General features: G+C 35.1%; 1 protein-coding gene across 1 annotated transcript in view; it reads right to left on the bottom strand.

Moving 5' to 3' along the window:
- The window catches only part of Iqcm (IQ motif containing M), a 319,309-nt gene that overhangs the window by 203,384 nt on the left and 92,458 nt on the right, over positions 1–23,467 (bottom strand). Inside the window, 1 exon segment of the mRNA XM_047565986.1 lies at positions 13,465–13,581. Within this exon segment, the coding sequence (XP_047421942.1) occupies positions 13,465–13,581 (117 nt within the window).

Below are 23,467 nucleotides of genomic sequence, written 5' to 3' on the forward strand. Positions count from 1 at the left end.
CATGCTAAGTGAGATAAGCCAATCTCAAAAAACTAAAGGACGAATGATCTCGCTGATAAGCGGATGAGGACATATAACGGGGGGTGGGAGGGGTTAACATTAGGTTTAGGGTTAGGTTTAGGGTTAAGGATAAGGAGAGTGGTAAGAATGAAGGAAAGAAGGACTGTATAGAGGGGAAAGAGGGGTGAGAGGGGTGGGGGGGAAGGAAAAAAATAATCAAACATCATTGCCCTATGTAAACATATGATTACACAAATGGTATGCCTTGACTCTATGTACAAATAGAGAAACAACATGTATCCATTTGTATACAATAATTAAAAAAAAAAAAAAGCACAACCATTATATTTTCACAAAAAGAAATAATGTTGCCAAGGAAAACTCCTCAATTTTTCTGGTCATTACAAAATGTGTATTACTAAAATCACAAAAAATATGATTTTTATATCTGCCATATTGGCAAAAGTGTTTATATCTGTCACATTGGCAAAAGTATCTGGCAAATTGGCAATATTGAGTGTTTCCAAGCATATGAAGTGATAGGAACTCCATAGTCTGCTTCTGGGAGTGGAAAATTGCTTGCTACAGCCTGATGAAGTTTGCCACATGCCACTGGCCAGCACAGCCATTGCATGGTTAGGGATGAAAACAGCCATTTTTGGAGTAAACAGTGGAGCTGCTTATTGCTAGAGGCAAACAATTATTTAGTCAAGCATTAATTACTGAGCTCCTACCATCCTGGCCCTGCCCACCTGGGCTCAGGATTGTGCAAGTCAATATTCTGGCCTATCATTAACCCATTCTGGACGCTTGATGCATCAGGATGCAGGTTCATATTGACGTTGGGAAAGCTTGCCCTAGAGAAACTCTTGCACAGAGACATGTAGAAGAATGATTGTAGCAAAGCTGTTCAAAAGAGAACATTTCTTAAAAGCCAAATTACCCTTACCAATAGAAATGATAATGAAATTGTTGTGTATTCATTCAATGGGATATTGTATACTGATGTAAAATGAATGAACCATGGAGGCACCCATTCACATTAGCAAAGATTGACAATTCTCGAAAATATATTGTTGAGTAGAAAGAGAATGAAGACACCAAAATTCCATTTGCATAAAGTTAAAAACAAGCAAAACTCAATAAAATACTAATTAAGGAGAAACAGACAGACAGACAGACATACTAAAATTAAATGAAAAAGCAAGAGAACATTTGATATAAAATTAAGGAAAATGGATACGAAGGGAAGGAAAAACACATCTATTTCTACTCCTTAAGCTTTGTGGGTCATTAATTTTATATCATTTTTATACATGTACATATAAAAGAGGGTGTGTGTATGTGTATGTATGATTGAAGAATAGAGAATTTTTAAATACTATGGCAGGAATATTTCTGAGGTTTAAATAAATATCTTGCCTTTTGATAAAGAGAAAGATTTGAAGAGACTGAGTTTCCCAGGTATATCAAAAATTCGTAGGAGGCTCCATGACTTCATATTGTTCCCGTGGTTTGTGTGTGTTTTGAAAACAATGCCAATGATGTAACAGCTGCTGCCAGCTGTGAGTTACTTTATTCTGAAGTTTTAAACTGTATGCATTTATAAGTTCATGGGATTATTTTTTTTTTACTAGCTGGAATTAAAACTTTAAAGAACTGATTAAAAAACTGATTTTTCATTTTTATCATGTGGGTACATTTTAATATGCTTATGAACATGCTGATGTGGAAGCTGATGCTTACATATATATAGGTGACTATTTGCTTTAGAATGTTTGCCCCTTTAACTTGAAAGTAGAGATCTGGCAATTTATTACTAAACAATTTTATAAACTGGACAATATTTTCAAAAAAATGAATTTAAATTTTCTTTTGGGTATTTGAGTATTTGTTGAGGTTAATTTGAATGCAAAGTCATTCTAAATGGTGAATTTGAGTATTATGAGGTTTATATACTATCTGTGTGGTTTGAAGTTGCATCACAAAACTAATTTATAATAACTAACAATTAGTGTGTGTGTTCCGTATGTTATCTACAAACTCCACCAAGAATATTCAAACTATATATTTTATTTTCAACTTTTTCTGGGGAAATCGAAAATGTTAGTATCTTTACCTTGATTACAACAAGTAGGAGATAGCTGGGATTCAAACTTAACCTACTGCTCTATTCAGAAGGTAAAATGGAAGATATAGGAAGTAATTTTGCAATTTAAAAAAAAATAGAATACAGTGGGAAAAGCCAGTAATGGAGTTTGCATTAGACTTTTAGTTGATTGGCACTCAGCAATTTTGTTTTCCACTTTTACTTCACTTAGAAAAGATCCAGTGGTTTTTGCGGTGAGTCACTGGGACTTAACCATAATGGGATTTAAAACTGAAAATCAAATGCACTGTGGTAAAAAACTGCCCAGTCTCCTAACTACAACCTATTACTCTTTGTCTAGAAGACTTTAATGGGGAATATTATAGAAATGTGCTTCTCAAACTTTAATGGGCTTATAAATTCCTATGGATTTTATTCTTAGATATGAATCTGATTCAGGTTATACTTAGATGAATATATCAGTTTATTCAAACTGTCCAGAATAAGTGAAAATTATTATCAAAATTCTTGACAAATTCTCCCAGGCAAATTTTGACATTCACTTCAATTCTATTTAATTTTTCTTAGTTGTAGATGGACACAATACCTTTATATTATTTATTTATTTTTATGTGGTGCTGAGGATGGATCGAACCTAGTGCCTCACGCTTGCTAGGCAAGCACTCTACCACTAAGTTACAACCCAAGCCCTCTATTTCATTTTTTGAGAATGTGTTTTTGATATTTTTGATTAGTTATAATCTCACTAATCAACTTTCACAAGAAAATGCACTCTTTTATCCTACCCTGTAACTAAATTAATCATTGAATATCTGTACTTCAGATATTTGTCTGAAAAAACTTAATCAGAGGTTCATTTAAAAGCAAAAATATTATAGGGAATTATCTAAAACAAAGCTTCTCAAACTTTAATGTGCTTATAAACACTGCAGAGTTTCTGATTCAATAGATGGGATAGATAGGGCATGCAATTCTATACTTCTAACAAATTTTCAGGTAATAGCAATGCTATTGGCCCACTAGCAATACATGGAATAGGAAGGACAAGAAGGATAGTTCCCCACTCCTCATGATATCTTAAATTCTTTTACTTAAACTAAACCAGCAGGAGCTGAACACCAAGCTGATATTGTTTCCATTCCGCTTCCACCATAACAGTCCACACCCCCCCAACCTTCCCACCCTATAAAAGTGTTTTCACTGAACTGTGTTTTATGTGATTAAGAGAGGGTCAGTATTTAGCATATATTACTGAATTTTGTGAAAGCATACTTTGAGTACATTATTCATTACATTTAATTTATTTTAGGATAACGTCTTCATAATCATCCACATGGTTCATTTTTCTGGTTTGCTTTTATTTTATGGAAACACTCTGAATCAAGTGACCAATCACTATGTCCTCTTTCATTATTTGCTAAAGCATGCACAGCTAAATTTGTAGCCTAGTTATTACAAACATCTAATGTGCCAAATTAGGAACTATATATTTAACCACATCCTAACTTGATCTTTTCTACTCTCTTTTCCATAATCCCTGATATCTTTACTTACATGTTTTATGTTGTACATATTTTATAAGCTATCATAAACTCTTTATGAAATAATCAAATGAATGCTTTAACAACATGGTAAATAAAGTTATTAGCTTCTATAATTCATTCAGCCCTTATTGCATATAATCCAGTCATACTATGCTTAAGCCTTTTCATGCATGGTTATCTACTTTTAGCTGATCATTGCTGTGTGTTTTCTTTGTGTACTTTTGCTTTTTATTAGATGAAACAGTGAAAATCTTCAAAAAAAGTTTTTAAGTCCAAAAATAGCATTTTGATGATATATAACAAAGGAAAAAGTAAAATAAAATAAAAAGAAGGTGGAGGAGCAGGGTGTAGAAACATACCGCTGCAAGGAATTTACCCTAAGGAAATTAAGAATAGCCCCAAACACTTAACTACAAATACAGCATGCTATATTCTGCTAAGAAATTGTTCTACTGTCAAAGTATACAAAAATGAGTTCTATTCTTAAATGAAATGATGCTGCATTGATTCAGTGTACAAAAGAATATATTAATATGAAAAGATGTTCAGAAAGTAGTTTTGAAAAAAAATTAAGATTGTAAAGTATTGTTTTAATAAACATGGTTGATTTCCTCCTTACCTTAGGCTCATCTGAGTTTTGTTCAAAATATATATATATTGCCTGCTTCCCAGCACATGTCCTGTTCATTTACTTTCTGAAGATTTGCAGTCATTTGGATGGCTGGCATTTTTTGGTTAAGAACAACTCATGTAGTTTAGTTTGATATGATTGATATAATTTTGATGTCATATTTTTAAAAATGTATTCTTTAGGGGATTAATCATACTACATAAGCAACATCTGTATCAACTGAAAATTAGTTGGCATATGATACTGTTTGGTCATTATAGAGCCATTGGCTAGAAAAAAAATAAAACTTGCTCAAATGGTAAAAAAAGAAAATATGTATTGCAAGCATAATTTCCAAAAAATATTTTAACACATTAGGACAAATATTCAAAAGTTTCATATAATGGTCATAAATAGGTGGTAACAGGTATAAGAACAGATAAAGAAGCACACAAAGAAATAATTAGAGGTTACAAGTTATCCTGCATGTTTGGTTGAAGTATAAAAACTAGAATCAGAAAAGGAATCAATCACTGAGGACTCAAGTCCTGATCTTGAAACATTTTGTCACTGTATGATCTCCATTGTTGAAAATTTCCAGAGACAACCACTATGTGGTCTCCCAATTATTTCTAACCAGGTCTCACTATTTTGACCTATTTTTCATTAGTAGGATCTCCTAAGTCCTAGGTGTTTTGCAAAACACTCGGAAGTGCTGTGCCTTTGTAGATTTGGACCTTCCATGCAGCCACTGCAATATATGCCTTGCCTGTAATCCAAAAGGGGACCTTCCAGTGAGTGTTGGGAGGATGCTGGAAAAGGAAAAACAGAAACCAACAAGACAACCTGACAAAATGAGAATGACCACTGATTCCAGAGAAGAAGAATGGGGTGGGGGGTTGGGGTTCATTTCAAACAGACTAAAGAAAAAACAATAATTACAGAGGAAAATACACATGCAACAACTCTAAATTCACTCTTCCCCCAATAATATTACCATGGCTATGCTTTTCACTGTTTCTGCTGTCTGTCTGTGTGTGTGTGTGTGTGTGTGTGTGTGTGTGTGTGTGTCCCCAACCTCCTTCATCAATTACAACTATTTCTACCATTACTACTACCACTACAAGTCCACAATTCCTTATCTGAGACTCTAAAAGTTAAGCTCTGAAAATCAGGACTTTTTTTTGTTAAAACATATGAAGGCAAAACTTAACTCACCTCACTTCTGATGGCAAAACCTGATCTGAATCAATCACCCAAGGCCTAGAGCTCACCCTTACTGAGAATACTCACATGCTTTACTGCAGATATTAACTGATTTGATTATAGGTTTGATTGCAGATTCATTGATGTTCTTACCCTTACAAAATTCAAAATTTCCTGAATTCCTAAAAATGGATGTCCCCAAGATTTTTGATTCAAATAAAGACATATGGAGCTATACGACTATTATAAGCTACAACTATTACTACTGTTACTGCTTGTGATGCAAAACTTCGCATGTGAGTAGCTCTATATTTGTTATTATTCCAAATCATGCTAACATCTCATTAGCCTAAAGGTGCATAACCAAAGAGAAAGAAAGTCTTTCACCTAATTCATCTATTGTTTATGAACACACTCTGTTTAGACTGCTGGGTTTTTCTGTTGGTTGGTTGGTTGTTTTTTTTAAAATCTGGTGCCAGGAATCAAACTCAGGTTCTCCCTCATGCTGGCAAGCATTCTACTACTGAGCCATACTCCTGTCCCATGAATACGCAACTTTTTAAATATTTTCCTGAACATTAAATAAAGCAAATGACAGCCAATCTAAGTCAACACAATATTAACAGTCACAACAATTTCCAAACTCTGTAGCCATAACCCTGGCCATCAGCACTTTCTATATCTACTTATTATTACTATTAGAGCTTTCATTCATATTCAACATCCATGTCTGATGCACTTTGTTTGATGAAAACAAGTTAATTAGTGCTAAACCTTCCCTAGTTCATAAATTTATTCCTAAGAACATTAAAAGGAAGTCAAGTGAGACATGTTCAGTAACAGATGTTTGCCTTTTTTGGCTGCCTTTTTACAGTTTGTTCTCTTTCATTACTTTTTAAGAAATTTAGTTAATGTTCCCTTCACTGGAGAACAAGTGTACCTAACTTCCAGAGGGTGGGGGTTCCCTAGGGCAGGCACAGTCTGTTCAATCCCTAACCTAATACCTGCTCAAATGCTCTCTAAACTCAGCTTTCCGTGCTTCATATCTTGGATTTTGGAGACAATCATGTAACAGCGCATCTTGAAGAATAACCGCACTGACTGGCAATTTAGAACTATTATCAACACGTTTACTAACATCCTGGGCTTCCTGCTCCTCTAGTGTCTCTCCCACCTGAGGACATCTCAGAACAAAGGGGCAGTTATGACTGAAAGAACTGGGTTGAATCTTTTGGCTTCTACAGAAAAAGAAAGGGTGGGAAGTAATTCCCCAAACTAAAAATCCAGTAGGCTTTCATAAAAACAGAAATGGATAGCACATATTAAGATTTTTTTCTCTAAGGAATTCAATAGATCCCAAGATACAAATTTAAATTTATCTTAGCTAACATAACTCTCTGCATTTGAAAATCATTTAGTGTGTGTATTGATGTGGTTATGGGGTGGGGCACTGGTAAATCCAAGCAACATTACAATTCAGGTCTGATATTTGCCAAGAGTGCTCTCTTAAAACTTTGTGAGAACAGTGGAATACATGCCTTGACCTATTTACTGATAAGGGAATTTTGCACGGAGTATGTCCCTTATTTTTACCAATAAACATCTTCCTAACTAGGATGATAGAAATTTTTACCTAGAAAGAAAGATTCAATACAATAAATAAGTACAGTTACAGAAACATACTTCAGGTTTAGTCAGTACTGTTATAAGACAACATGACTATTGAAACATGGACTTTAAACTTCATGTAAATTAAATATATATTTTTCCAAAGTAAATAACTGTCAATCTTCCATAAATATTAAAATCTTTGAGACTCATTGGAAAAGAAATATGCATTCAAAATTAAAATTTCAAGTTTGATGATAATGTACACCAAGCATCACTATTCCTTGTTATAGGACCAAAACAAAATTTTAAAAGTAGGTCAGAATAAAGTGCTGGAATACTGTCCAAAATGTCAAAAAAAAAAAAAAAAAAGTTACTTAACTGTTAACTCAGGACCTCAGTTATCCTATGCCTACACAGTATTTTCAAAAAGTAATTTCATGTCTAACTAAAATAATTTTTTAAAAGTAGAAAATCATTTGAACCAATAGACAATATTTAGTAGCTGTGATGATCGGGGTTAATTCACTGAAATATCAGAAAATTGACAATATTTTATCAAATATAACCCACAAGTAGAGAAAAATCAAGTGTATGAAAATAATTATAATACCTTTTCAAATATTTTTGAGGAGGAAAGAAAAAGAACAGAGCTAAGATAATGTGATGTGGGAGAAAGAAATGAGCAAATATGTTTAAAATAACAGTGAATTTACCATTTTTCATTATGTAACAAAATACTTCAAGTTTGTTTAGTCTTCTGATAGTACATTTTGTTGAAGCATTATAAAAAATGATGAAATTTCCAACTTAAAAGAAAAAGATATCCTTAGATTCTTATGATACTTGCTTTTACTGAAATGGCTCGAGGACATTCTCAAAAGAAAAATGACAAGAAATTTCTTTTGTTAAAAATCTAGGCAACCCATTCTATTGTTAAAATTAACCTGATATGAACAACTCAAGTTACATTTGAAATTTTTTTCTCATCTCTAAAAAATGTTTCTATGAAATATTAATTTTTGTTGATTCCAAGAAGGCTGGGAATCCTTAAGTCCAGAAGACTTACAACATGCTCTTTGAAACAGAAGACAATTTATAATGCATCCAATTATGAGACCACGTTCTATTTGCTTGTAATCCTCTATTTCCACTCATCAAGGTTAGGCAAATTCTTTTCCATTGAGGATTAAGATACTAAGTGATTGAATGTCTTCCTCCTGTCCAAGACAGAGAGTCATTGTGGCAATCCTTGATGATTGCTCCTTGCTGACCTCAGTTTCATTTCTTGTCCCATCTTCTTCTTGCAATCTATGCCTTCACCACACTGAACTCTCAATTCCTGTGGCACCCTGCTTTTCCACCTGTGACTGCCACTACTATCCTTTGTGCTGCTGGAACTTTTATACCAGGGATTGAACACAGGACTACTTAACCACTGAGCAACACCCCCGGTGGTTTTTTATATTTTATTTAGAGAGGGGGTTCTCACTGAGTTGTTTAGGTTCTCCCTAAACTGCTGAGCCTGACTTTAAACTCAAGATCCTTCTGCCTCGGTCTCTCCAGCCACTGGGATTACAGGGGTGCACCTCAGTACCCAGTGCTGCTGGAACCGTTTTTCCCCGACCTGGTAACCCCTCCACCTGTCACCACCACAACATGCATGCATGCCTGGATGGTTCCTGGCTTTTCATCTCTTCTCACTCTAGGTTATCACCAAATGACACAGTCCCTTTCTCCAACCCTATGGCCTTTGTAACATTGTTTATTAGCCACTCACTGAAAAAGTCATGCCTTATGACAACTAACAAATAAGCTATTTCATTCCCTTCTGTGTCCAAATATTAGCTAGAAATTTAACTACTTACACAAGTCTCTCTCAATATTTGCTTCTATCACCCAATTTTTAAGGACAATACTGATAAGAATTTACTTTTGCATCTCGGAATATTGACAAATACAAAGTTGTTGTTGTTGTTTTAACTGCAACTATAGTCCTCCAGGCTGTGTGTTCCAAGATTGCTTTATTCATTATCACAAAGTTAGCAAACCTTTAAAGAAGAATTACGATGTGAAATTGCAGCAAAGAAAGTTGGAGCTGATGGCTTTTCCCATTTGATTGCAATAGAATATTACATTTTTATGTTGCATGAGGTCTTGTATTCACTGGTATCATTTACCTTAGATAAATATTATCTTTCAAGATAATTAAGGTTATAAATATCTCAATACTGCAGAAGCCATAAAAAGTAACACTAGTTATTGTTTCTTCAGGATGAAGGGATTTAAAAAATAACTTCATATAAAGGAGTTTTAGGTACCCTTGTGCCATTGCTTAAAATAATTGGAACTTCTAATACAATTATTAGAAGTTCTAATTATTGGAGGTTCTAACACAATAAGCCTGTGGTTGTAGATATAGAACTTTAAAACCTAAGGACATGTAGCATTACTGAATTATTATTTAATTAGAACTAAAAAAAATAAGGATACAAAATACATTTTAAAAAACACTTCAGGCATAAAAGAGATAGTATTCCTCTGCCCAAAGAAGGTATATTCATAGTGGCTTTCTTATTTGAGCAAATTAAGGTTTTGATAGAAATAGCTAAGCTATAAAGCATGTTTCAAAGCAGAATGTGTTATATTTATCTTTTCTCCAATGAAAGACTGGATTTCTCTGGGTGTAATAGCACACGCCTGTAATCCCAGCAGCTTGGGAGGCTGAGGCAGGAGGATCACAAGTTCAAAGTCAGCCTCAGCAATTTAGCGAGGCCTTAAGCAACTCAGAAAGACTCTATCTCTAAATAAAATATTTTTTAAAGACTGGGGATGCAGCTCAGTATTTATGTACCTCTGGGTTCAATTCCCAGTCCCCCCCCCCCGCAAAAAAAAAGACTGGGTTTCCTCTATTCTCAGTTTTACAAGTAACTATCTTCCAAACCGATAATCTAATCAGGAAGACTTGCCACTTCACACACATCAGGATATAAAACCCAACAAGTGTGTGTAAGGAGGTGGAGAGACTGGCACCCTTGTGCGATGCTGGTGGGGATATAAAATGGTGCAGCCACTATGGAAAACAATATGATTCCTCAAAACATTTAAGAGAGAAACAGCCTATGACTCAAAATTCCAAGTCTGGGTACAAACCCAACAGAAGTGAAAGCAGAGACTCAACATTTTCACACTCATGGTCATGGTGGCATTCTTCAAAATATTGCAAGGCTGGAAGAAACCCACATGTCCACTGATGGAGGAATGGGTAAACGAAATGGAATATGCACCTACAATGCAATATTACTCAGCAGTAAGCAGGAAGGAAATTCTGACATGATACAACCTGGATGAGCCTGTATGACATTCTGCTAAGTGAGACAAGCCAGTCACAACAGAACAAATACTACACGATTGTGCTTATTTGAGGTACCAAGAGTAGTCAATTTGGTAAAGACCAAAAGTAGAATGGTGGTTGCCAGGAGATCAAGGGAGGAATTAATAGAGAATGAGTGTTTTACAGTATGGAGTTTTAGTGTGAAAGATGAAAAGCTCAGGAGATGGTGGTGATGATGTGGGTGAGCTTAATACCACTGAACCACATACTTAACTGTTCAGCAGCCTTGACGGGTGTCCCACCCACAATCTAGAAATGGAGAAACAGTGTGACTACTTCTCATTACACCTGGGTGTCTACTAGCCTGTGCTGGCTTTGCTGGAGTCACTGAACCGTACAATGCTCACTGCCATGGACGCCACCAAGCTGGTGAGTGGAGTGGCTGATGGCGGGTCCCCAAGCGATGCAGGCGTGTCTGCTGTGCTTTGGACTCTTTGCTGTCATGTCTCAAGCCTGCAGAGCTACAGATGTGGGTTCAAATTCTGATTCTCCCACTTAGTGGCTATACCCCTTTGCCTCTCTGGGCCTCAGTTTCCTCATCTGTCCACACTTTTGTTGTAATGAATAAATGAGATTGAAGACAGGAGGAAAAAAATTAAAACAGTAAATTTTATGCTATGTATATTTTACATAATTAATTCAATTTAAATTTTTAATTTTTTTATAACTTTCATTATCTAAAAAATGAAACACACACACACACACACACACACACACACACGGAGTTTAGAACTTGGTGTTTGACCCCTTCTGGGAGTGCTAGACTTTGAAGGATAAGTAAAGGGGAATCCTTATAAAAGAAGCCATTTAGACTAGTGGTGAAAATGTAAGTGCAGGGAGCATCAGAAACAAATTTGAGAGACTGAACTTCACCCCTTATTCATTTGCCACACACATGCACATATACTTTGTACGAAAGGTAAGATACAGCCTGAGTTACTCCTAACTAGACTCACAGGAAAGGCCCATGGTTGCTCATCTGCACTCCACTCTAGTGTATCTCCAACACTGTAGACAGGCACACTATGCCAAAGTACTATGTACCAGGTGAATGCCATGGTCAGCAGTCTTTCATCTCCTAGTTTCCCATTCCATTCAGCAAAGAATAAACATTCTTAAGTCTTGCATTCAGAGTTTTCCACAATCCAGTATACCCTTGATGGAAATATTCCTCACAAAATGATCCATGTACTTCTCCACACAACTAGAGCACTTACTAAACCAGGGCAGGGCTGGGAGGTTAGGAGCTGATGTTCATTCATTCTTTTAACTTCCCTAGAATGTAAATAATTTTCTATGGATATTACTTTTGATAAAATATGTACATATTAGAATATATATTGCATTAGTCAAAAAAACAGACATTGTGATTAATAAACATGTTATAAAAATAGTGGATTAATAAATACTTTCCAAAATAGTGGATCACAATGACTATCAGCATTTTAGGAAACACAATGTTCCTATAATTTCCTTGCCTAAATGCAATTTTAACATTTAACATAAAATAACATTCATTTAATTTCCCTATCTAAATCAGGGATGCAATAATCTAGTTTTAATAAATTTGACGCAGAAAGAATTTAGAAAAATAAGCTAATTAATGACAATTTCTAAGTTGTGATTTACAGGAAAAGTAGAAAGCTCAACTTTTATATTTTAATGTGACAAAATAAAAACTACTCAATAGGGGAATCTTTAAATATATTTCACCTAATTGTGTTAGGGGCTCAACTGTGTCTTCCCAAAATTCATATGTTAAAGTTCTAACTTTCAATGTGACCATAAATGAAGAATAAGACCTTTAAGGAACTAATTCAGGTTAAATAAAGTTATAAGGATGGGGCTCTACCCCAATTTGACCAATGTCCTTACAAGAGAGAGAGAGACTTCGAGGATACAGACTCACAGAGGAAAGGCCACACAGGACACAATAAGATGGCAGCTGTCTGCAAACCAAGAAGGGAGGTCTCAGGAGAACCAACCCTGTCAGCACCTTGATCTTAGACTTCCAGCTTCCAGATCTGTCAGAAAATTGGTTTTTGTTGTTGTTTAACACACCCAATGAGTGGTAATTTATTATGGCAACAAATGGCAAGTCAATCAAAAAAAAGAAAAACAGCGATGTGAACAGAGAGAAAAATATAAGAGACAGACAAATTCATACACAGAACATGTAGGGGATTTAAGAAACCCAAACATATATACAGATAACAAAATACAACATGTTATAAAATGCTATTTTGCAGTTTTTTAAGAAATTATTGCTAAAGGTGTCTGAATCACACAAAATGCTTTTAATTTTTGCATAGTGCTATCTTGTAACTTCCTCTCAGGAACAGATGAACTTAAAGTAAAGCCCCACGTCCACTTTCAGGTCACAGGTTTCCATGTCCCAGATTAGCATCTGCATTCAAAAAATTGTTAGTAAGTGGTCATGAATTACATAGGGAAATTTTTTAAAAAATTTTTTGACCTTCATTTTATTTATTTATTTATTTATCCACGGAGCTGAGAATAAAACCCAGGACCTCACACATGCCAGGCAAGTGCTCTACCACTAAGCGACAAGCCCAGTCCTTCACATGAGGAATTTTTTAAATCCTTCAATCATCATGCCATTAGCAGAATTGTCTCTTCCACTGGCTTTTCCACTGGCTTAATGTCTTTTCCACTGGCTTCCATGGTACTTTTTTGATAGTCTATGCACTAATACAAAAATAGTTACTGAACTATCACATTTGGTGCAAACCATGTGATGATCATTTGACTAGTGCTTGCCATATACATATGTATATGAATTAAGATTTATACAAAACACAGTAACAGCATTAAAGCATTGTTTTAGGGGAAAAAAAGATGAATTTCAAAGGAGAAACTATCTTAGGAATGAAATAGGTCCATAATAAATACTCATGGTTCCATCAAAATTAACTCAATCAAATGCTGGAAAAAAAATGGTAATTCAACTCTATGTCAGCTTTATAAACACTTACAGAGAAATAGTCCCGATATAGTGCTGATGATTTCAGGAAACTCCGACCAGACTCATAGGGAAAGTGGAAAGACTTTGTTGTCACGACTCCTCTCCAATCATGGACTGTTTTGCCTGTTAGATAAATCCATGCAGGTTAACAATATTTATCCAGGAAAAGCCCAGAGTGGTCATACTGCTTAATATTACAAAAAGAAAAGCAAATCATCTTTATGGGCTCACTGTTCTGTGTTAAAATGACATCTTGTCATCTAGTGGGAGAGATGAAGAAGGGATAGCATCGCATAGAGAAGCTTCAATTAATCGGCTCCTGCATACAGTAGAGGCCCCTGTATTCACTACATGCAGCGTGCCCATCAGAAAGCTAATAGGTTCGTTCTCTTCACTCCTCTTCAAGAATACTGATTTCTTTCTGCTAAAGGCTTAAAGCAAAATCCTATTTGTGAATAGCACTTATAAATATAGAATGAAAAGTTCTATGTTATGTAAGTACTTTAAAAGAGAATTCAGAAAGACTGTGAAGACACAAGTTCTGAAATTGCAAAGCAAATGAAATTATTAAAAACGTTTAAGGTAAATAGCTTGACAGAGCAAAACGACAGCCAGCAGATGCCCACAGAGTTTTTCTGTCTCCTAGAAATTAGTGAAATTTCTTTAGTAACTTTTTTTTTTTCGTAATGGGGAGATTTATTTTTCTACTTATTTCTCAGAAATACTAATACTTTTAAAAAGGGAAAATTAGTATAATACTACCATTCAAATGAATTAAACTATTTTCACATTCCAATCTTCCTTCTAAAGCTTATTCACATATATATGTTTTTTTCCTGAAACTTTCAATTTAATAGTCACCTATGGACTAGTTAATTTTGTAGAAATTTAGAGAAAACTCAAAAGTAATTATCTCACTTGATTCTTTTATTTATTTAATGGATCAAATGTTGAGCATTCTTTAGGGAGGCAAAGGTATAACATGAAATAATAAAAAGGTAAATGTTATCTCAGAGACATCCTAATAAATACATACCCTACCACGTTTTTATATATCTTGTTTCCATTCACTCAAGAGTCTCTGTCCTCTAACAAAAAGGCAAAATCTCTAGAAAAGTAACATAATAAATCATATATTTCAAAATACAACTCAAAGTAAGTGAAAATTCTTTAATAGGAGTTTTCAGAGAACCTGAGCATATTAGCATCTAATATATCTAAGAAGATTCTATATGCACTTTATAATTGGAAACCTTTATGAGTCCAGGGGAATATAAAGGGATATCACAGGAGTTATTAGAGGTCTGTAGCCCTCACGTTTCTTAGGAAACTTTCTTGACTCATTCAGAGTGTTCTCCAGCTCACAAACACTATTCCTGTTGTCCCTACTTCCCTTAATGAACTTCTACAATAAGTGAGCTCACATATTTTTAGATAATCGCAATACACTTTCCAATCTCCTTTTTAATTCAGAAACTCTTCAGGGGTGAGGACAATATCTGACTTGGAGTGGCTGTGTTTCTGATTCATTAGTAATCTGAGTAAAGGAGCTTTGTAAATAAACACTGGGGAATAAGAATTGCTCGCAAGAGGTTAAATCTCACAGGCAAATAGGAGAATTTCTTCTTTCTGACCACTGAAGAGCCAAGCCCAGCATGAAACTAAAAACTATATAACTTATTTTTATAAGAGTCCAGAGCATTTCCAAATATTTTATCTTGTTTACCCACAAAACAGACTCATGCAGCCGAGAAGGCCATGCATTATTTTCTCCAGTATATAGGTATCACACTAGAAAATATAGCTATAACTTTTCCACTTCAGGAAGCAGTAAAGCCTCCACTAAAATCCTCAAGGTAATCATTCACACACTGATGTATGCTAATGATGCTTCCTCAGAAGCCAGGCACACAAGGTGACATGCAACAAATTCCGGTTTATTCCACAAAGTCATTCGAAAGTTATAAGCTGATAGTTTGAAGACAACCAAAGTCATATATCAGACTAAATCTTCATAAACCCTTCCCTGAGTCAACAATCTTCACAGAAAAAGTCACAGAGAAATAAAGATTCTGAATTCTTGTGTGTGTGTGTGTGTGTGTGTGTGTGTGTGTGTAGGTACAGGAGCAGGCCACATATGGATAGGTGGAAAAATAAGAAATATTATGAGTAATCCCAGTTAACAGCCGACAGGACAAAATGAAATACTCTGAGATTTAAATATCTGGGAAACTGCAATATCAAAATTTGGAAAGAAACCAAAATGGTTACATCAGTTTAACAAGGAGTTAGTTAAATAGCAAGCTATTCTCGAAAGTTAAAAAAAAAAAAATGTTAAATAACTACTCACACTGAAGTCTTCCTGACTTTGCATTTCCTCAACACTTATTTTAGATTTTTTTAAAAAATATTATACCACAAGTTCATGTTATTTTGCTATCTTCTGCATATCTCCTTGTCATATCTAGATTTAATTAAAAGGTTTTCACTTGCTTTGTATTCCCTACAAAACTGAATAGAATGCTGTGCCCAAGCATGTCTATGTGTGTTCCCAGATCCAAGACCTGAATTTGGCATTGATTGAAAGGCCAACCAGCAAAACTCTAAGTGAAAGGCCCCATATGATGCAAATGACAAAGGCATGAAGGAACAGGAGAACCTTCAAAATGGGCTTTTTAAAAATCTACTTTTTTGCAGAATCAAATATTTTTCAATAGGACATCTTCCCTCACTATCTAGTATCATCTTTCAATATTTATAATGATAATAATTTCTAAATAACCTTTCAGTTGGAGGTGACTTTTTATTTTATTCTCTATTTTTATTCAAATTTATGTAGTTAACAATGTGCCAATTATTTACACAGGTGGGAGAAACTTCTAAAACTTTATAAGCATAGTTATTTTAGAAACCTAAATTATTCAAATCACTCACAGAAAACTGATAAGACTGTATATACCACAGGCAATACTGCCAGGGAATGAGGAAAGAAGAGAAAGAAGGAAGGAACAAAAGAAAAATTATTTGCTAGTTAAAACATTCACCACTCTGGAATTTTTATAGTGACACACATTTCCTCCATATTGCAAATGATAGATTTGCACATCTAGATATTAGCAAAAGATAATAACAGTTCAAACTTCAAATATACTGTCCACCAAGAAACCAAATGCTCTTAAGAAATAGTCCACGACTGCCTAAAGGAAGAGCTGAAGGAAGTCCCAAAGAAAATGCAATTTATCTTTATTAGGACACAGCAGAATCAAAAACACCACGGGTTCAGTGGTTCCGGGTCCCCAGAGCCTCATTCGTGCTTAGCTCATTCTGTTTCCCTTTTATCAATCCCCTTGTATCAATTAATTCTTTGAGTTAATTGTACATGCCGTTTTAATCTGTAGGTAATTACGAACAATTAATGGTTAGGAGACAGAATTAGCAGATCTTAGTTTGATTATCTATATAATTAAAAGGGATGGTAAACTAGAGTTGACAAATAGCATCTTAATCATTTGAATAATCAAAACTCAGAAGTTTGCTTGGGTAGATAATTCCATCTGTCATATTAGTTTATATTTTAGAATAAGTGACTGGAATGCCCATTTAAGTCAATTCACATGTGTTAATATCTAATATAAAAATAAACAAAGTATATATTATAAAGTTACTTAAACTACCTTCTTCTGTTTTTTTGTTTTGTTTTGTTTTGTTTTGTACCAGGGATTGAACCCAGGGTCCCTTAACCACTAAGCCACATCCCCAACCCTTTTTTATATTTTATTTAGAGACAGGGTCTCTCTGAGTTGCTTAGGGCCTCACTAAGTAAAGGAGACTGGCAACTTGCCATCCTCCTGCCTCAGCTTCCTGAGTCTCTGGGATTACAGGAATGTGCCACTGGGCCTGGCTCTTTTTTTTTTTTTTTTTTTTTTTTTTTTTTTTAATAATGAGTTATTTCCAAAATAATTCAAAAAAAAAAAAAAAAAAAAAAAAACCCAAGATTTGTAGGGGAGAAAAAGTAATACAGTTCCCTCATTCATTGCAAGATTCATGGTTGACGCTCCTATGAGGAAGGCTGATGAATAAGGAAAAAGGCATGCAAAGTTTATTTTTCAAAGTTTTATGTGACATATAAGCCTTCAGAAATGAAGATCCAAGGGCTCAGGGAAAAGTGTATATTCTGAAGCCTAGGCGAAGAATTGGATAGCCACATAGAAGTAAGACTGGATAAGGAAGGGATGTGACCTAATGGAAAAGTCTGGGGGTCAGGGACAGGGAGCAGGCCTCCTTCTTCAGTATGGGGCAGGACACCTGCTCTTGGCCTTCAGGTATGGGGCAGGACACCCGCTAGTGAAGGTCTCTATGGGAGAAGGGAGGACATCAGGGGGTGAGTGTCCTAAGTTCTATGACTTGCTTCAAAGGAGAGCAATTCTAGTTTCTATGGCCTGCTTAAGGGAGAAAAGGTAGGCAGAGGAAGGTCAGAGAGACCCTCCTGCTTCTGCAGGCCTCCCAGGCTCTACCACCTCAAAACACTCAGAATGCCAAGGCATCATACTCCAGAGTATCAAATCTGATTCAACAGACAATATGTGTATAGGTGCTGAATACAATTAATTAATATGGTTTCTGTTCCTATGTTATAAAACATCTAAGAAACATGGATAACCTTTTTTTCTATGTTCTATTTAACACTTTTATTTAAGTGTGTACTTAGAGACAACAAGATATATCTTTCATCCTTTCAGGGCTGACAGGACTAATAGATGAATATTAGTAGAAGGAATTCTAGGAAGCAGGGTAACCTTTACATGAATTAGAAAAACACACAGAAACTTCATTCTGATAGGAAGGAAATAATACAGAATAGCAGCATCACTGGTACATTATTTCTTTCTGAATTGTAAAGTATTTGAAGAAATTCAGCAGATGCTTCCAAGCTAAAGTAAACAAAAATTTTTCAAAAAGAAGAATGATTTCTGAGCCAGGTGAGGTGGTTCACACCTGTAATCCCAGCAGCTTGGGAGGCTGAGGCAGGAAGATGCCAAGTTGAAAAACAGCCTCGGAAAATTAGCTAGGCCCTAAGAAACTTATCAAAATCCTGTGTCAAAATAAAAAATACAAAGGATTTGAGATGCAGTTCAATAGTAAAGTGCCCCCTTGCATTCAATCCCCAGTACCAAAAAGAAAAAGAAGGAAATTATTATTTCTGATTCAATAGGGCTTGTTACCTTCACCTGCAAGGCAACCCATCTAACAGCTCCATTAAAATACTACAATGATAAAGGTAACTTTAAAAATCTCCAGGTCAATCATTCACCAATTTGCACATGAGGAGAAAATTTCCTTTAACTAGGATAAGGGAAGAGAACAGAGGAAAGTCATGAAGGACCTTAACATAGAAATACAATGCCCCCTCCCAATCTGAAAAATGGCTGGAAGAAGCTTGATGCCTCCTGAGGAAACAATTAAGGAAAATAAAGAAAAAGAACAAAAAGTCATTTCTCTACAACATGGAGTGCTGCTTCTCTCTCACTCCCGTCCCCTATCACAATCCACTTGGATCCCACAACTCCAAGACAACTGTAAAAGAAGGTGAACCTGACTCAGGCAGAAGTGATACAGTCCCATTGTAAGGAAAGAGCTCTGTGCAGAGACTGGGACTGGCAGGTCTTGATGACAATACATCATGGGGATTATAATTGTTCATGTGCTAAATAACTAAGTAATAAAAGAATGAAGGAGTGGAATAGGAAGGTCCCACTTTAGCAGAGCTAAATGTTCCAAGTGGACATCTTCAGGTTACTGGGAATCAGGCAGAGGAAGGAGCTCTGGCATCTGTTCATCAACTGTAGAACTAGAAAAGGTTCATCAGCATATCAGAGTAAACACGAGCAGAGCTGAGAAAACTCCTCATGTTCTATTTGCAATCGCTCACTTTCCATAGGGTTATTTCTTTTCTTCAGGGAAGAGTAAACTGAATGGCTACATCAATGCTAGTTAACATGTATCAAAGGCTGAAATGGCTGAACAACTTACAGACACTACCTGACCCAATCTGCACAATGACCCTAAGAGGAGAATGTTAAGGACGTCCCTATTTTACAGAGGAAAAACATGTTAAATCACTTGCCCAAGTTCAGACAGTGGGTAAGAGTTGCAGGAACCTATAATATTTTTAGGTTTACATTCTTTTACTATGTAACTACGTAACACACAAGGAAAAAGAGCCCTTTGGTTGACTAGTCAATAGGTTCAAAGATATCAATCTCTTAATCATAGAACCTGTATATATTAGCTTATATGGCAGAAGAGACTTTACAAATGTGATTAAATTAAGAATCCAAAGATCAGATGATTATTCAGTATTATCCTGGTGAGTCCTACATAAAATCACAGGTGTTCTTATAAAACAGTGGCTAAGATCTGATAAGGGTGATGTGAAGAAGGGATCATAAGCCAAGGAATGCAGGTGGCATTCAGAAGGGAAGAAAACATTCTTCCCTAGAGACTCAAAAATGAATGATCCTGAAGACACCTAATTTAGTCCAGTAAAGTTGATTTCAGACATCTGGCCTCCTGAACTATAGAGAAAATATGTGAGCAGAAAATAATATACAGAAAACACTTAATATAGAAAACCTAAGACTACTATTCTAACTTAAATTGGATGATGTTTATTTTACAAATAAATGTGTAATGACTTGTTACAGCAACAACAGGAAACTAATACAGTCTGCAATTTAAAATTCCAGTAAAGGAATGTAAACCTAAAAATATTCTGCTAAAATGAGGGGAAATTTTTGAAAAATGTTTGACATTCTTGTTATAACAAGTCAAGCAATAAGGAGAAAATGAACTAAGACTTTTAAAAATAATAATAATTGTAAGGTAAATGAAATGGAAAATGAGCATTTTTTAAAGATAAGACATACAAGGAAAACAAAATGTAATGGCAAAATTAAAATCTGCGTCAGAGTTAGTAGGAGTGTAAATGACAGTGCAAAATACCAAATGACTGGATTTGGCAAGCACTCCCAGAATGTAGAAGAAAGGCATCCAAAGACAAAAATGAAGAGAAAGAAGATTCTAGATTAAAGAGGACAAAAAATAAATATCTAAGAAAAGAATCATATGCATTACTGAAGATGGAATCAGAACAACTACAAATGAAGAAAACACATTACGTAATAACTTGTAGAGTTTCAAAAATGATCTGAATCTTGTAGCAATTGGGGTTTATTAACTTGGGGGAATTAATAAAAGTATGTAATTATATACTGTAAAATTACAGGAATAAAACAAATTATGTGAATAAAGAATAATACAAACATATTTAAGAAGAAAAACATTTAGACAAGTGTAAAACTCAGATATGCTCAAATTTATTCTGTGAAACAGCAAAAGAATCAATAATTAACTGATAATCACCAACAGAATCTCCAGGAAAAAGAAGTTACGAAACAGAAATTTCACAATCAAATTTTCTTCAATGCGTAAAGGTCAGGAGAAAAAAGTTCTCAAACATATCAGTATTCTGAAATCTGCTCCGAAAATCATGACTTGTATTTGAATAAATGCAAATTTATCTGAAAATGAACACATGAAACAAAATTAAGGATAAGAGAATTTTGAAAACTTATTATAGTGTAAGAGTACCAGCAGTTTTTCCCATAACCAGTTAATGCACCCAGTTCTTGCAGAATCCAGTGTAGTCACATGACTTTACTGCTTGGACTTAAAGCTTGGTGCTGCCTGGCTCTAACTCATAGTTTCTTTCTGCATACTATAGTTTCTCAGGAACCAAAGCATTTGCTTCCCGCAGTATAAACCTGAACTCATTCACAGTAAAACTGAAATGAATTTTCAAATGGGATCTTGTTCTATGATACCAAAATAATAATAACCAGTGTGTTCTGTCATGCATTGCCAATGGCTAAACACTGTAATACATAACAAACAATAAATGGCTATTTTCTTTTTCACAGAACTTAAAATTCATTTTCTCCTTTGTTTTTTAACAATTCATACTGAATCCCCTGAATCATGACATTGTCCTTCACAAAGCCCCTCATAGTATTATGGGTACAACCCAAGCGTTGCTGTGATGCTGCATGATTTAACTGACAAAAAATATACCTGGAAAAGAGATGGTAGGAAAATGAACAAAAATTTAGCAATGATTATCCCTGGGTAATAGAATACTAGATGACCGTCATGCATTTATGATAATGTTCTGTATTTTATAAATTTTCTGCAATTATTTATAAATACAACCTCAAATACATTATGGATAAATCTATGCAATTTAGGGTAAAAATAGGCAAAATTAAGTTAAAAATAAACAATAGTGAGGTCTAGAGAAAGCAACATGGAACTTTAAGAATGTGAGACTCTAGTTGGGCATTACATCAAGACCTATATTTTACTCCTTTTTTCTGTTTTCTAAAGAGGACATTTCTACTTATAAAGTAGAAAATTTGTTTAACAAACATACCTACAAAAATAAACATTTTTTAAAAATCTGCCTTCAGTGACACCCTCCTGGGCAACAGAGGTAGACCACAACCTCTTCAGCATCAGAAGTCATATTCTCTTCCCAGAAAGGGAGAGAGGCCGCCTGTCATGTCAGTGGCATTAGAAAACATTTTGGTTTTGGCATGGGAGGTAAAGACTCGTGATAAGAAAATCAGGAGCCCAGCTACCAGGCCCATCACAGATTTACTCCAGCACTGAGGGGCAGCTATCTGAATTTGTAATCTGGAGACACCTCTTAGATGGTAGCACTTGTCATCTTAGCCAGGAAGCACTATGACAAGTACAGCTCATGCCGACAACAAACTGCAAACTCCAGGGCCCAGGCTGTGTCCAGAGCACTGTGTTCATCCCCCGCATAACCACAGTGCCTGGGACAGAATGTGCACCAAACTTTTTTTTTTGAACAAATGAATTTTAAAGGAACCTAGACAATGCATGTTTTACAGGTGACAGTGAAGTCACTGTTTTCTAGGCAAAAAAGACAAAGGGAAAAGTAAACATTTGTTGATAATTCAAAGCAAATGTTCTTAGTGGTTCACCCCCTTCCCCACTACCACCACAAGGGACGCAATAATTGACTAGTCATTTGTTTGTCTCATGTAATTCTAATTTTTTTTTCAATCAAATTCTTCCAAATTTTTTACATAGTAATAATTTGGGTCATATAGACCACCTCTATTTTAGTTGAGGTTTTATGACCAAACTCACACATCCCAGATGAAAATGAAAATTTGAACGGAATTTTAGGAAAGTAATTTGTCAGAAAATAAGTCATTTTAAAAAATGATCATATACATATTATACATTCTAATAATGTAATACAAATTTTTAGTAATCTTTCAGAAGGAAAGAATCTGAAATACGACTGAAGATAAATAAACATGTTTAGTGTATCATTATTTTTAATAATTATGCAGAAAGGAGTTACCTGAGTTTCCTAATCTTAGCAAATCTTGTTTGCAAGTTGACCTGTGGCTAAAATTGGGGAACTTAGCTGGTAAACATTTCCCTACACTGATATAAAATTTTCCCTGAATGATAAGGGTATTTCACTACACCTACATTGTGCCAGCAATATGGTTTATGCTAAACATCAGCTTTCCTTCCAGAAATGTTAAATGTTGGTACATGCTAGGCAGAGAGTGCCTATGTGACCAGGTCCCAATAAAAATCGTGGGTGCTGCGTGTCTGATGAGCTTCCCAGGAACACAGCACTTCACATATGTTGTCATGACTCACTGTTGGAGGAACTGAATGCATCCTGTGTGACTCCACCGGGAAAGAGCTGTGGGAAGCTTGAGACTGCCTTCCTCTGCACTCCATCTCATGTGCCTTTCCCTTTGTTGATTTTGCTTGTTTTTGTTGTTTTTTGTTGTTGTTATTATTGTTGAAATTTGCTTTTTTGGGGAGGATTGTGTTTTTTGTTTTTGTTTTATTGTAATAAATCTTGTCCAAGTCTACAACTACATGTTGAGTCCTG

The sequence above is a fragment of the Sciurus carolinensis genome, chromosome 10 (genome assembly GCF_902686445.1).
Source record: "Sciurus carolinensis chromosome 10, mSciCar1.2, whole genome shotgun sequence".
Taxonomy (NCBI): Eukaryota; Metazoa; Chordata; class Mammalia; order Rodentia; family Sciuridae; genus Sciurus; species Sciurus carolinensis.